This window comes from Mobula hypostoma, chromosome 5 (assembly GCF_963921235.1).
Source record: "Mobula hypostoma chromosome 5, sMobHyp1.1, whole genome shotgun sequence".
In the NCBI taxonomy this organism is placed as follows: domain Eukaryota; kingdom Metazoa; phylum Chordata; class Chondrichthyes; order Myliobatiformes; family Myliobatidae; genus Mobula; species Mobula hypostoma.
The window spans coordinates 11,369,579-11,382,711 of NC_086101.1; the positions used below are offsets into that span (position 1 = coordinate 11,369,579).

At 42.9% G+C, this 13,133-nt stretch overlaps 1 protein-coding gene across 2 annotated transcripts in view; it reads left to right on the forward strand.

Annotated features, from left to right (window-relative positions):
* LOC134346578 (butyrophilin subfamily 3 member A1-like) overlaps positions 1 to 13,133 on the forward strand; it is a 94,984-nt gene that overhangs the window by 77,282 nt on the left and 4,569 nt on the right. For both annotated transcript variants that reach the window (XM_063048008.1, XM_063048007.1), the window contains one exon: positions 865 to 891. In XM_063048008.1, the coding sequence (XP_062904078.1) occupies positions 865 to 891 (27 nt within the window). The remainder of the gene's footprint in view (positions 1 to 864; positions 892 to 13,133) is intronic.

Genomic DNA, 13,133 nt, shown 5'->3' on the forward strand with positions numbered 1-13,133 from the left:
AGCATTAATTATTTAAATCCCTCATGACATTGCTTTGTTTAGAGATTCATAAATTAAGAATAATAAACTAATTTCCTGTATTTTACAACCAAGGCTTCTTGAAATAGTCTTGATGAAATACAAGGACCTTAGAATAGGAGCAAGCAATCTTCTCTGGGAACAGTGGCTTAAGCAGAATCTGTCGGGGCTATAACCATTAGCATAATGGTTGGTGAGGGAAGTTATTTTTCACATTTAGGGTAAAAACTACATCAAGACTGGATGTTTTGGGTTGAAACCCTCCATAAAGACTGATGCTGGATTTTGACCAAATATGTCAAAATTTCACTTCACTCCCCCAACATTCTCCCCCCACCCCCCGAGACGCTGGTCACTGATTTCCTCCACCCATTGTTTGTTGTGTGAATGAAATGCTCTGAGTGGAATTTTCCAAACCCTTGTGCTTTGGGTGATTCCCCCCAACCTCGAGAACATGGTGGCAACTTCCTAGAACTGGGTTTGTATTTCTGCACCGAACATCAATCACCACTCTGACGCAGGCTGGTAATATTACAGGGTCAGATGTTGCTGATCCCAGCCTACATTCACCCTGTGTCTGCACCCGCGTTCTGCAGCGCGACAGTCCCAAAAGGTCCGATCAGCATCATTGGTTTATCACAGGACAAAACACCAATGAAACGAAGAGCAACTCAGTCACAGATGTTAGAGTCAGCATGGCCACTGACTGGTCCAACGACACAGTCACATGAAATGTATTTAATATATTGTCAGTGTTCTTGTGTGTCATTAAAGTAAATCTTAGTTTTTATTTATAAAGTTACTTTTATTAACGTTTCCATTGTGGTTTGCCTTTATATATTTTAGGAAAATGGAAACCCCTCGAGCAGTCAGGTATGTGTCCTCACTCCTCTCTCACCCCTCTCCCTTCCCCCTCCCTACCCCTCCACCCCTCTTAACCCCCTCACTCCCCGCTCACTCTCCCCCCCATCCTCCCCTCTCTCCCACCCCCCTCCCACCGCCTCTCTCTCAACCCCTCTCTCTCCCACCCATCTCTCTTCCCTCTCCCCACACCCCCTCACTCCTCTACATCCCTCTCCCTCCCTGAATGAGGATCAAGGCCGGATGATGGGACACAACTCATCCCACCAGGAGAAGGGCAAAGGTCAGACATTTCCTGTTGAAGAAAGCGAGGGATATGTTAATTCAGGAGTTCGTGTACTTGGGTCAGTGAACCCTCCACCAACATTCTGTTTGAATCTGACAGGATCCTCTCTCCATGCGGCAACAATAGCTCGAGCCAATTCTACAGCTCATTCTCTTCGAGAATTTCTCCCATTGGTGGTGGGATTGGTAAACTTTCCCTGCACTGAGAGGGAATTACTGCATCACCGTCCACTCCCAGACAAGATGATCGTGGACTTGGTTAAGTCCAGGGGTCCTGGCTCATCAGACAGCAAAGCCTCCTTTGCCAGTGATCTACAGCAGGATCTCCAACCTTCACCATCCATATTTTCCACAAGTTGTGTAAATAAGTATGTGACTTTTTCTTCCTAGATCCTGTCAGCAAGTTTTCATCAGCAGGTCCAAACTTTAACATGGATTTGGCTGAATTCTGCAGTGACAATCATTTACCATCAGTGGATCTCAGGGCTGAATTCTTTTTATGATCCACGTTCTCAGCTGCAGCCGTCCGGCAGATGAGCTTTACCTGTGAGATGGACTGACGTGTAAATTTAGTCAGGATTTTCTGTTCAACTGCACGGATGGAAATTGAATTGAACTGAAATTGTATTATTACTTTAACAAGCACCAGAAATTTGTCTTGCATGCTGTTCGTACAGATTAATTGCAACAGGGCAGGTACCAGAGGACTGTAGAAAAGACAATGTTGTTATGTTGTTTAAGAAGATGAAGAAGGATCAGGCAGCACGGAACAAATGAGGTACTTGAGTATCAGAAATGCAAGCAAACACTTGAGAGGAAATCAGGAGGCTAAAATAAGCCGTGAAGTTGCTCCAGCAGACAAGGTGAAAAACAATCCCAAGGACTTCTACAGATATGTGAAGAACAAAAGAATAGCACGGGACAAAACTGACCCACTTGAAGATCAGTGTGGCATCTGTGCATGGAGCCTAAAGAGATGGAGGGAAATCTTAAATGGATTTTTTACATCTGTAGTTGCTCAGGAGATGGACAGAGTCTCTAGCAGTGAGGCAAAACAGCAGGGAGATCATGGACCGTATGGAGCTGACAGAGGAGGATGTGTTGCTGAATTAGGGTGAATAAACACCCAGGGCTTGACAAAGTCCCCCTTCAGACCATGTAGGATGTTAGTGCAGAAATTGCAGGGATCCTAACAGAGATATTTAAAGCTTCCTCAGCCACAAGGGAGATGCCAGAGGATTGGAGGAGAGTTAATATTGTTCCATCGTTTAAGAAAGGAACATAGGAATAATCCAGGAAATTATATAGACAGCTTAGTCTGCCATGGGTAGCGGGTAAGCTATTCCAAGGGACAGGAAATTTCAGTATTTTGGACAGACAAGAACTGATTAGGGATAGTCTGCATGACTTTGTCTGTGATAACTCATGTCTAATCTGTCTTACAGAGTCTTTCCAGGAAGTTACCAGTAAGGTTGTTGAAGGAAAGACAGTGAATGTTGTCTACATGGACTTTAACAAGGCCTTTGACAAGATGCCGTTTGGGAGTTTATTCAGGGTGTTTCAGTCGCTTGCCATTGAGGATGAGGTAGCAAATTGGATTTGACATTTGCTTCACAGGAGAAGCCAGTGAGAGGTAGTAAATGATTGCCTCTCTGACTGGTGCCCTGTGACTAGTGGAGTGCTGCTGGGGTCGGTGGGAGGTCCATTATTGTTTGTCTTCTGTATCACCGATCTGGATCATAATGTGATAAACTGCAACAGCAAATTTTCAGATGACACCAAGATTGTGGGTCTGATGGACAGGGAGGAAGGCTATCAAAGCTTTCAGCAGGATGGATCAACTGGAACCATGGGCTGAAAAATGACAGATGAAATTTCATGCAAATAAGTGTTAGGTGTTGCACTTTGGAAGGACAAACCAGGGTGGGAATTGCAGGGTGAGGGGTCGGACACTGAGGAACAGAAGGATTGAGGAATACAGATCTTTAATTCCTTGAAAGTTGTGTCACAGGTTGTAAAGAGAGGTTTGGCACGTTGGCCTTCATAAATCATAAATTGAGTTCAGGAGTTGCAATGTTATGTCGAAAACATTGGTGAGGCCAAGTCTGGAGTATTATCTGCAGTTCTGGTCACCCACCTACAGGAAAGATCAATACGATTGAAAACGAGTACAGAGACAACTTGCACGGATGCTGATGGGGCTTGAGGACCTACCTGAGTTATCAGGCAGGGTTAAATAGATTAGAACTTTATTCCACTGAGTGTAGGAGAATGAGGGGCAATTTGACAGAAGTGTACACAATTATGAGGAGTATGGAATGGGTAAATGCATGCAGACATTTTCACTGAGGTTGAATGAGACTAGAACTAGAGAGCATAGGACAAGAACCATCCTCCATAATTATCTTGCAACTAATGGAATTATGATCACTCGATCAAAAGTGTTCCCCTCCACACACTTCTGTCGCCTGCCTTGTCTGTTTCCCTATCACACACTCTCAAGTTGCAACCTCTATATATTGATGAAGGAACATTTCCTGAAAACAGTTGACAAACTCAGTCACATCCAGTCCTCTTACAGATGGGAAATCCCAGACAAGATTAGGAAATATAAAATCACTTACAATCAATTGTACTGGGCAATGAACCAGGGCAGGTGACAGATCACTCAGTGGTGAGCTTTTTGGAGACGGTGACCACAACTCCCTCACTTTTCCCATAGCCTTGGACAGGGATTTGAGCAGCCAGTGTAACTGGAGGATGGTGAGTTACGATGATATTAGGTGGGAACTTGGGATTGTCAACTGGGAATGGTGGTTCTGTGGGAAATGCACGATGTAGATATGGTGTTTGTTTAGGGAGCGCTTGCATGGGATCATGGACAGGTTTGTCCCATTGAGACAGTGAAATGGTGGGAGGGTGAAGAAACCATGGTTGACAAGACATATAGAACATCAGGTCAAGAGGAAGCAGGAAGTTTACTTCCAGTTCTGGGAAGCAAAGATCAGACGGGGCTCTAGAGAGTTAGAACGTAGCCAGGATGGAACTGAAAACTGGACTGAGGAGAGTTAGAAGATACGAGAGGGCCTTGATGAGTAGGATTAAGGAAAATTCTAAGGCATTGTACACATACGTGAAGAACAGAAGGATAACTGGAGTGAGGTAGGACTGATCAGGGACAGAAGTGGAAACATGCCTGGAGTCAGAGGAGGTTGGAAACGTCTTTAATGAAGACTTTGCTTTAGTATTAACTACCGAGAGCGAGACAGTGATTTTTCTGAGAACAGCACAAAACAGGCTGATATGCTAGAACATTGACATTCAGAAAGAGGATGTGCTGGTTGTTTAGTAAAGTATTAGGATGGATAAGACCACAGTCTATACCACAGGTTACTATGGGAAGTGAGGGAAGAGATTTCTGTGTCATTGGCGGTGATCTTTGTGTCCTCATTTGTCACAGTAGTGGTGCCATATGCCTGGAGGGTGGCATATTAAACTAATTTGACAGGGGGATGGGAACCGGAGAGATCGTGCTGAGGATGAGGGAGTTGGTTTACAAACAGAGGCAGTGTGCAATGAGACTCCTGGCAAGGAGAGGCTGATGATAGGGGAAAATGGCAGTTAACAGGGTGAGTTGTAATGTAAAAAGTGGGCACAATCAAAAAGGTTGAATACAGGATTCAAGGTGTTATATTTGAACGTGCGCAGTATACAGAATAAGGTAGATGAACTTGTAGCACAGTTACAGATTGGCAAGTATCATGCTGTAGGCTTCACTGATCGAGGCTGAAATAAGGTTATATCTGTGACCTTAATGTCCAAGGATGCACATTGAATCAAAAGGACAGGCAGGAAGGCAGAGGGGGCTGCGTGGCTCTGTTGGTAATAAAATATGAAATCAAATCAATAGAAGGAGGGGACATCAGATCGGAAGGTGTTGAATAATTATAGACAGAGCTTTGGAACGGCAAGGGTAAAAAGACCCTGATGGCAGTTGTATACAAACCCCAAACAGTAGTTTGTGGTCTGCAAGCTACAACAGGAGATAGAAGGTGCATGCCGAAAGTGGCAATGATACAAGGGGGGATTTCAAGATGTGGGTAGATTGGGAAAATCAGGTTGGTGTGGGATTCCAAGAGAGGGAATTTCTACAAAGCCTCAGAGAAGGCTTTTTAGAGCAGCTTGTGGTTGAGTCCACCAGGGGATCTGCTGTTCTCGAATGGGTGAAATGAACTGGAATTGATGAGAAAGCTTAAGGTAGAAGAACCCTTAGGGGAAAGTGATCATAATCTGATCGAATTCACACTGAAAATTTGAGAAGGAGAAGCTAAAGTCAGATGTATCAGTATTACAGTGGAGTAAAGGAAATTACAGAGGCAGGAGAAAGGAGTTGGCCAGAACTCATTGGAAAAGAACACTGGCAGGGATGACGGCAGAGCAGGAATGGCTGGGATGTGATACGAGGGATGTTTGTCTTTGGAATTCTCAGCACCAGAGGGCTGTGGGGTCTCAGTCATTCAGTTCATTTGAAGTCACAGAGTTATCGTCATATAGCACAGAAACAGGCCCTTCGATCCATCACCTCAGTGCTGACCTATTTACCCATCTACACTCACCCCATTGGCCAGCATTGGGTCAGTCTCCTTCTGTGCCTTGTCTATGAAGTGTCTGTCTGAGTGTCTCTTAAACACAGTGATTGTATCTAATTCCAACACCTCCTCTTGCAGCAAGTTCCAACATCAACCACTCACAGTTCAAATAAATGTATCTTCAAACTCCTTCCTCTCACCTCAGACATGTGACCTCTTGGATTTGATCCCCCTCCTGTGGGAAGAAGATTTCAACCATCTGCTCAATCTACAGTCTCATAACCTTGTATATTTCTGTCAGATCACCCCTTGGCCCATTTACCTGCATTTGGCCCGTATCCTTCTAAACCTTCCCTGTCATCATTCTTTTCTCTGCCCCGGGCCTCAACTCCTCTTCTGTGCCAGTTTCACAGGGCCTTCAATTCTCCCGTGTTACAGAAGATGTTCGACCTCATTTTCTACCACATTACAGAAGCAAATGTGCTGCAGGTCCTAAAATGCACAAAGGTAGATAAATCCCCAGGAGAGATTGGGGGGTTGCGGATGTTATTCCCTTATTCAAGAAAGAGAGTAGAGATAGCCCAGGAAATTATAGACCAGTGAGTCTTACTTCAGTGGTTGGTAAGTTGAAGGAAAAGATGCTGAGAGGCAGGATTTATGAACATTTGAAGAGGCATAATATGATTAGGAATAGCCAGCATGGCTTTGACAAAGACAGGTCATGCCTTATGAACCTGACTAAGCTTGAGGATGTGTCTAAACACATTGATGAAGGTAGAGCAGTAGATCCTGTGGAAATGGATTTTAGCAAGGCATTTGATAAGGTACCCTATGCAAGGCTTACTGAGAAAGTAAGGAGGCTTGGGATCTAAGGTGGTTCATTTTGATAGGTCAAGTATGATGGCAGAATATAACATTAATGGTAAGACTCTTGGCAGTGTGGAGGATCAGAGGGATCTTGGGGTCCAACTCCATATGACACTAAAAGTTCCTATGCAGGTTGACTCTGTGGTCAAGCAGGCAGACAGTGCATTGGTCTTCATCAACCGTGGGACTGAGTTTATGAGCCGAGAGGTAATATTGCAGCTATATAGGACCCTGGTCAGACCCCAGTTGGAGTACTGTGCTCAATTCTGGTCGCCTCACTACAGGGAGGATGTGGAAACCATAGGAGCGGTGCAGAGGAGATTTACAAGGATGTTGCCTGGACTCCTTATGAGAATAGGTTGAGTGAACTCGGAGGATGAGAGGTGACCTGATAGAGGTGTACAAGATAATTAAAGGTATTGATCAGCTGCTTTTTCCCAGGGCTGAAATGGGGCAATGTTTTAAGGTGCTTGGAAATAGGTACAGAGGCAATCTCAGGGGTAAGTTCTTTGTGCAGAGAGTGGTGAGTGCGTGGAATGGGCTGCCAGCGGCGGTGGTGGAGGCGGAAATGACAGGGTCTTTTAAGAGACCCCTGGATAGGTACATGGAGCTTAGAAAAATAGAGGGCTATGGGTAAGCCAAGGTAATGTCTTCTTTTTTTAATTAATTTTTTATGCATTTCTACAATATAGCTACAGAAAAAAAACATCAACAAAATGGAGATTTATACAGTGCAAAACATGTCCAATGTATAATTCATAACAACAAAGAAAAAGCACCCAAAATAAAATCTTGTAAGATTAGTATCCTCCCCAACGTCCCACTAGAAAAAAAACCCAGGCCAACCATTTCAGTGTATAAAAGAAAAAAATTATCGGAGCACTTGACCCCACAGAGCTGTAAATATATATTAAAAAAGGAAAATATAATGCTGACTACCAAAACTATAATGTAAAACAAAAAACTGTAAAACATACAGGAAAAAAAAAGGAGAAAGTAAGGGAGTGCAGTACAAGAAAAAGGGATAAACCTAATCTAAAGAGGAGTTATGAAAGTATTCAAGAAAATATCCCCACACCTTATGAAACTTTATGTCCGAATTAAGAAGTGAATAATGAATCTTTTCAAGGTCTAAGCAGGACATAATATCACTCAGCCATTGAGCATGAGTGGGTGGGGCAGCATCTTTCCACCAAAGAGGAATTAACCATCTCACCAAGAGAGAGGCTAAGGAAAATGTTCGACGTTTAGTCTGACCTGAGTGCATGTCTACTTCACCCAAAGTGCCAAAAAGAGCAATCAGAGGGTTAGGTTCTAAGTGCCAATTAAGAATATGAGAGAGAGTTTAAAAAACTTCTCTCCTGAATTTCTCTAGACAAGGACAGGCCCAGAACATATGCATAAGAGAAGCCTCACCCCCTTTACACTTATCACAAACGGGACTAGTGTCAGGGTAAAACTGCGATAATTTAGTTTTAGACATATAAGTCCTGTGTACAGCCTTAAACTGCAAAAGGCAGTAGCGAGCACATGAAGAGGTTGAGTTAACTGACTTCAGAATTGAATCCCAAACCGCATCAGATAAGGAGATATTTAAATCATGCTCCCAGGCAGTTCTGATTTTATCGAAGGGGGCACGCCTCAAGATCACTAACTTATCCCGAATAACAGATATTAAACCTTTACCCAACGAATTGATACAAAGAAACAGGTCCAGAACGTTTTTCTCAGGTTTCTCAGGAAAGTTTGATATTAAAGGGTTAACGAAATGTCTAATTGGAAGATATCTAAAGAAATGAGTATTACGTAGGTTGAACTTTACAGACAGTTGTTGGAAAGTTGCAAAACGATTACCTATGAAAAGATCTTCAAAGCGCCTAATACCCTTTCTATACCAATCATAAAATGTTGAATCCCGCATAGAAAGTAGGAAAAGATGATTGTATAAAATAGGGCTGGAGAGAGAGAAACCATGAAGGTCGTTATATTTTCTGAACTGAGCCCATATTCTCAGAGTACAGTATGGCTAATAAGAGGATTTACAATTAGTCTGGGCAAATGACAGGGAAGTGCAGATCCGAGAAGTGCAGAAATGGAAAGATCCTTACTAGAATTCAGCTCCATTGCCACCCATTTTGGGCAGTCAGACTGATTATGGAAGAAAGACCAAAAAATAATACAAGGAATATTGGCTGCCCAATAATATAAACAAAAATTATGCAAGGCCATACCACCTTCCTTTTTAGATTTTTGAAGGTGAGCCTTATTGAGTCTAGAGTGTTTACCCTTCCATAAATAGGACGAAATAATACAATCTAACACATCAAAAGGAGCTTTAGAAATAAAATTTGGTAAAGACCGAAATAAATACAAAAAATTAGGAAGGATATACATTTTAATAACATTAATTCGACCTACAAGAGACATGGACAAGGGTGACCACTGTGTCAGATTCTGTTTTGTAGAGTTTAGAACATTGGTAAAATTTTCTCGAAAAAGATTCTTAAAGTTTCTTGTTACTGTAATACCAAGGTAAGTGAATTGGTTGTTAACTACTTTAAAAGGGAGGTCATGGAATATTAATGCTAGTACTTCTCTATAGATTGGGAAGAGTTTGTTCTTGTGTAAGTTAAGTTTATAACCAGAAAGCTGACTAAATTTATTAAGGAGTGAAAACATTGGGGGTAAGGAGGTAGTCGGGTTTGATATAAAAAGTTAAAGATCATCAGCATAAAGAGAAACTTTATGCTCAACACCTCCACTCCAAATCCCCATCAATTCAGCACAGCTACGAAACACAATCGCCAGTGGTTCTATAGCCAAATCAAAAAGTCAGGGACTTAGAGGGCATCTTTGATGGGTGCCACGTTTAAGGCTGAAAGACTGGGATTGCTGAGAGTTGGTCAAAACAGAAGCGGTAGGACATGAATATAACAATTTAATCCATGTAATAAAACTTTGTCCAAAATCAAATTTTTCTAAAACCGCAAAAAGGTAATTCCATTCCACATGATCGAAACCTTTCTCCACATCAAGAGAAATAACACATTCAGGAGTCCAAATTGAGCGTGAATATAAGATATTAAATAAGAGCTGTATATTAAAAAAGGGAAGGTGATTTTTAATAAAACCAGTTTGATCTTCAGAAATAATAGAAGGTACAATGTTCTCTAATCTACGAGCCAAAACTTTAGCCAAAATTTTAACATCGACATTTAACAAAGAAATCGGCCTATACGAAAAACAGTCTGTTGGATCTTTACCTTTTTTGGCTAAAAGAATGATACATGCCTCGTTAAATGATGCTGGCAATTTGCCGTGTTTAAACGAATCAGATAGGACTAAAAATAATTGAGACAAAAGCAGTGAAGAAAATGATCTATAAAATTCTACAGAAAAGCCATCAGGTCCAGGAGATTTACCCGACTGCAATGCAAAGATGGCAAATGATATTTCCTCTAGTGATAATGGCTCATTAAGTTTTGCTTTAAAGTCAGAGGAGAGCGAAGGAATATTTAAACTGTTTAAAAAATGCTCAACAGAGATACTAAAGATTCAGAGGTATAAAATCGAGAATAATAGTTCTTAAATGTATCATTAATATCAGAAGGATTCGAAGTAATGTTCCCATTTCCCATTCAAAATTTATAATTTGTTGTTTAGCTTTAGAGCGTCTTAGTTGGTCAACTAAAAATTTACCGGACATACCACGATGAATATAAAATCGACTCTTACTTATGTTACGTACCCCGTAACTGGGTTGCCAAACCAGCAGAAATGGATCACTCAGTTGGAGTCTGGAGTACTAGAACTAAGAAAGTTTTATTAAAGAAACAAGCAACACAGTAATCGAAAGGATAATAAATGCAACAATTCAACAATGATAACCACACATAGAAACATAGAAACATAGAAAATAGGTGCAGGAGTAGGCCATTCGGCCCTTCGAGCCTGCACCGCCATTTATTATGATCATGGCTGATCATCCAACTCAGAACCCAGCCTTCCCTCCATACCCCCTGACCCCTGTAGCCACAAGGGCCATATCTAACTTCCTTTTAAACATAGCTAATGAACTGGCCTCAACAGTTTGCTGTGGCAGAGAATTCCACAGATTCACCACTCTCTGTGTGAAGAAGTTTTTCCTAACCTCGGTCCTAAAAGGCTTCCCCTCTATCCTCAAACTGTGACCCCTCGTTCTAGACCTCCCCAACATCGGGAACAATCTTCCTGCATCTAGCCTGTCCAATCCCTTTAGGATCTTATACGTTTCAATCAGATCCCCCCTCAATCTTCTAAATTCCAACGAGTACAAGCCCAGTTCATCCAGTCTTTCTTCATATGAAAGACCTGCCATCCCAGGAATCAATCTGGTGAACCTTCTTTGTACTCCCTCTATGGCAAAGATGTCTTTCCTCAGATTAGGGGACCAAAACTGCACACAATACTCCAGGTGTGGTCTCACCAAGGCCTTGTACAACTGCAGTAGTACCTCCCTGCTCCTGTACTCGAATCCTCTCGCTATAAATGCCAGCATACCGTTCGCCTTTTTCACCGCCTGCTGTACCTGCATGCCCACTTTCAATGACTGGTGTATAATGACACCCAGGTCTCGTTGCACCTCCCCTTTTCCTAATCGGCCACCATTCAGATAATAATCTGTTTTCCTATTTTTGCCACCAAAGTGGATAACTTCACATTTATCCACATTAAATTGCATCTGCCATGAGTTTGCCCACTCACCCAACCTATCCAAGTCACCCTGCATCCTCTTAGCATCCTCCTCACTGCTAACACTGCCACCCAGCTTCGTGTCATCCGCAAACTTGGAGATGCTGCATTTAATTCCCTCATCCAAGTCATTAATATATATTGTAAACAACTGGGGTCCCAGCACTGAGCCTTGCGGTACCCCACTAGTCACCGCCTGCCATTCTGAAAAGGTCCCGTTTATTCCCACTCTTTGCTTCCTGTCTGCTAACCAATTCTCCACCCACACCAATACCTTACCCCCAATACCGTGTGCTTTAAGTTTGCACACTAATCTCCTATGTGGGACCTTGTCAAAAGCCTTTTGAAAATCCAAATATACCACATCCACTGGTTCTCCCCTATCCACTCTACTAGTTACATCCTCAAAAAATTCTATGAGATTCGTCAGACATGATTTTCCTTTCACAAATCCATGCTGACTTTGTCCGATCATTTCACCGCTTTCCAAATGTGCTGTTATCACATCCTTGATAACTGACTCCAGCAGTTTCCCCACCACCGACGTTAGGCTAACCGGCCTATAATTCCCCGGTTTCTCTCTCCCTCCTTTTTTAAAAAGTGGGGTTACATTAGCCACCCTCCAATCCTCAGGAACTAGTCCAGAATCTAACGAGTTTTGAAAAATTATCACTAATGCATCCACTATTTCTTGGGCCACTTCCTTAAGCACTCTGGGATGCAGACCATCTGGCCCTGGGGATTTATCTGCCTTCAATCCCTTCAATTTACCTAACACCACTTCCCTACTAACATGTATTTCGCTCAGTTCCTCCATCTCACTGGACCCTCTGTCCCTTACTATTTCTGGAAGATTATTTATGTCCTCCTTAGTGAAGACAGAACCAAAGTAATTATTCAATTGGTCTGCCATGTCCTTGCTCCCCATAATCAATTCACCTGTTTCTGTTTGCAGGGGACCTACATTTGTCTTTATCAGTCTTTTCCTTTTTACATATCTATAAATGTGCACAGAATTAAGATAACAGCATCAATCAAGCTCTATCGTTGTCTAGGGGTAAATGACCAATTTCAAAATGACTCAAAGTTCAGTCCAGTTTGTAGTTCAGTTTGCAGTAATCGTTTCCATGGCGATGGACAAGGTGGGGGAAGAGAGACAGAATAGGAACAACTGATCATTCAGCACAGCTTCACTCACAGACCAGCGGGATGGCTCACAAACAGCATTTGGGCGGGTCCTTGGTGATGTCACCTGAGGTCACCGACTGTGACCCCTCCTCCAGATGCGGTCGATCCTCTGCAGTGAACCCGGCACCCAGGCAAGGGCGGACACACACCGGGTTCCCGCTGATCGTACCTTTCCACCCTGGTCGTTGTCTGGCACTTCTCACCCACTCGTGAGAAGCGTACCGCTTCCAGGGTCTCGTTACCTCGGGTGGCGTGTGTGTCTGTCTTAGCGAACCTGTCCCTTTTTATCCCCCTGCTGGGGTATCGCCTGTCCATCACTTCAAACAGTTCAGGGTTCAAAGGGGGGAGCCGCTCCAGACAGCTCTCCCTCCCACATCCCTTCATTACACATCTCCAGACGCTGCTCCATTGTTCCTTATCTCTCCTTCCCCTGAGGGCAGGTGGCAGACCAACTGCTGATGCCACTGATGCTAGCCCAGGCCAGCAAACATCTTAATTTTTATGTGTATTCTCGTAACACTTTCAAGAAGTTGGCACTCAACTGGCTGAGTGGAAATGAGGTCAAACTTACTTTGAAGTTCTTCTCACTTCTTA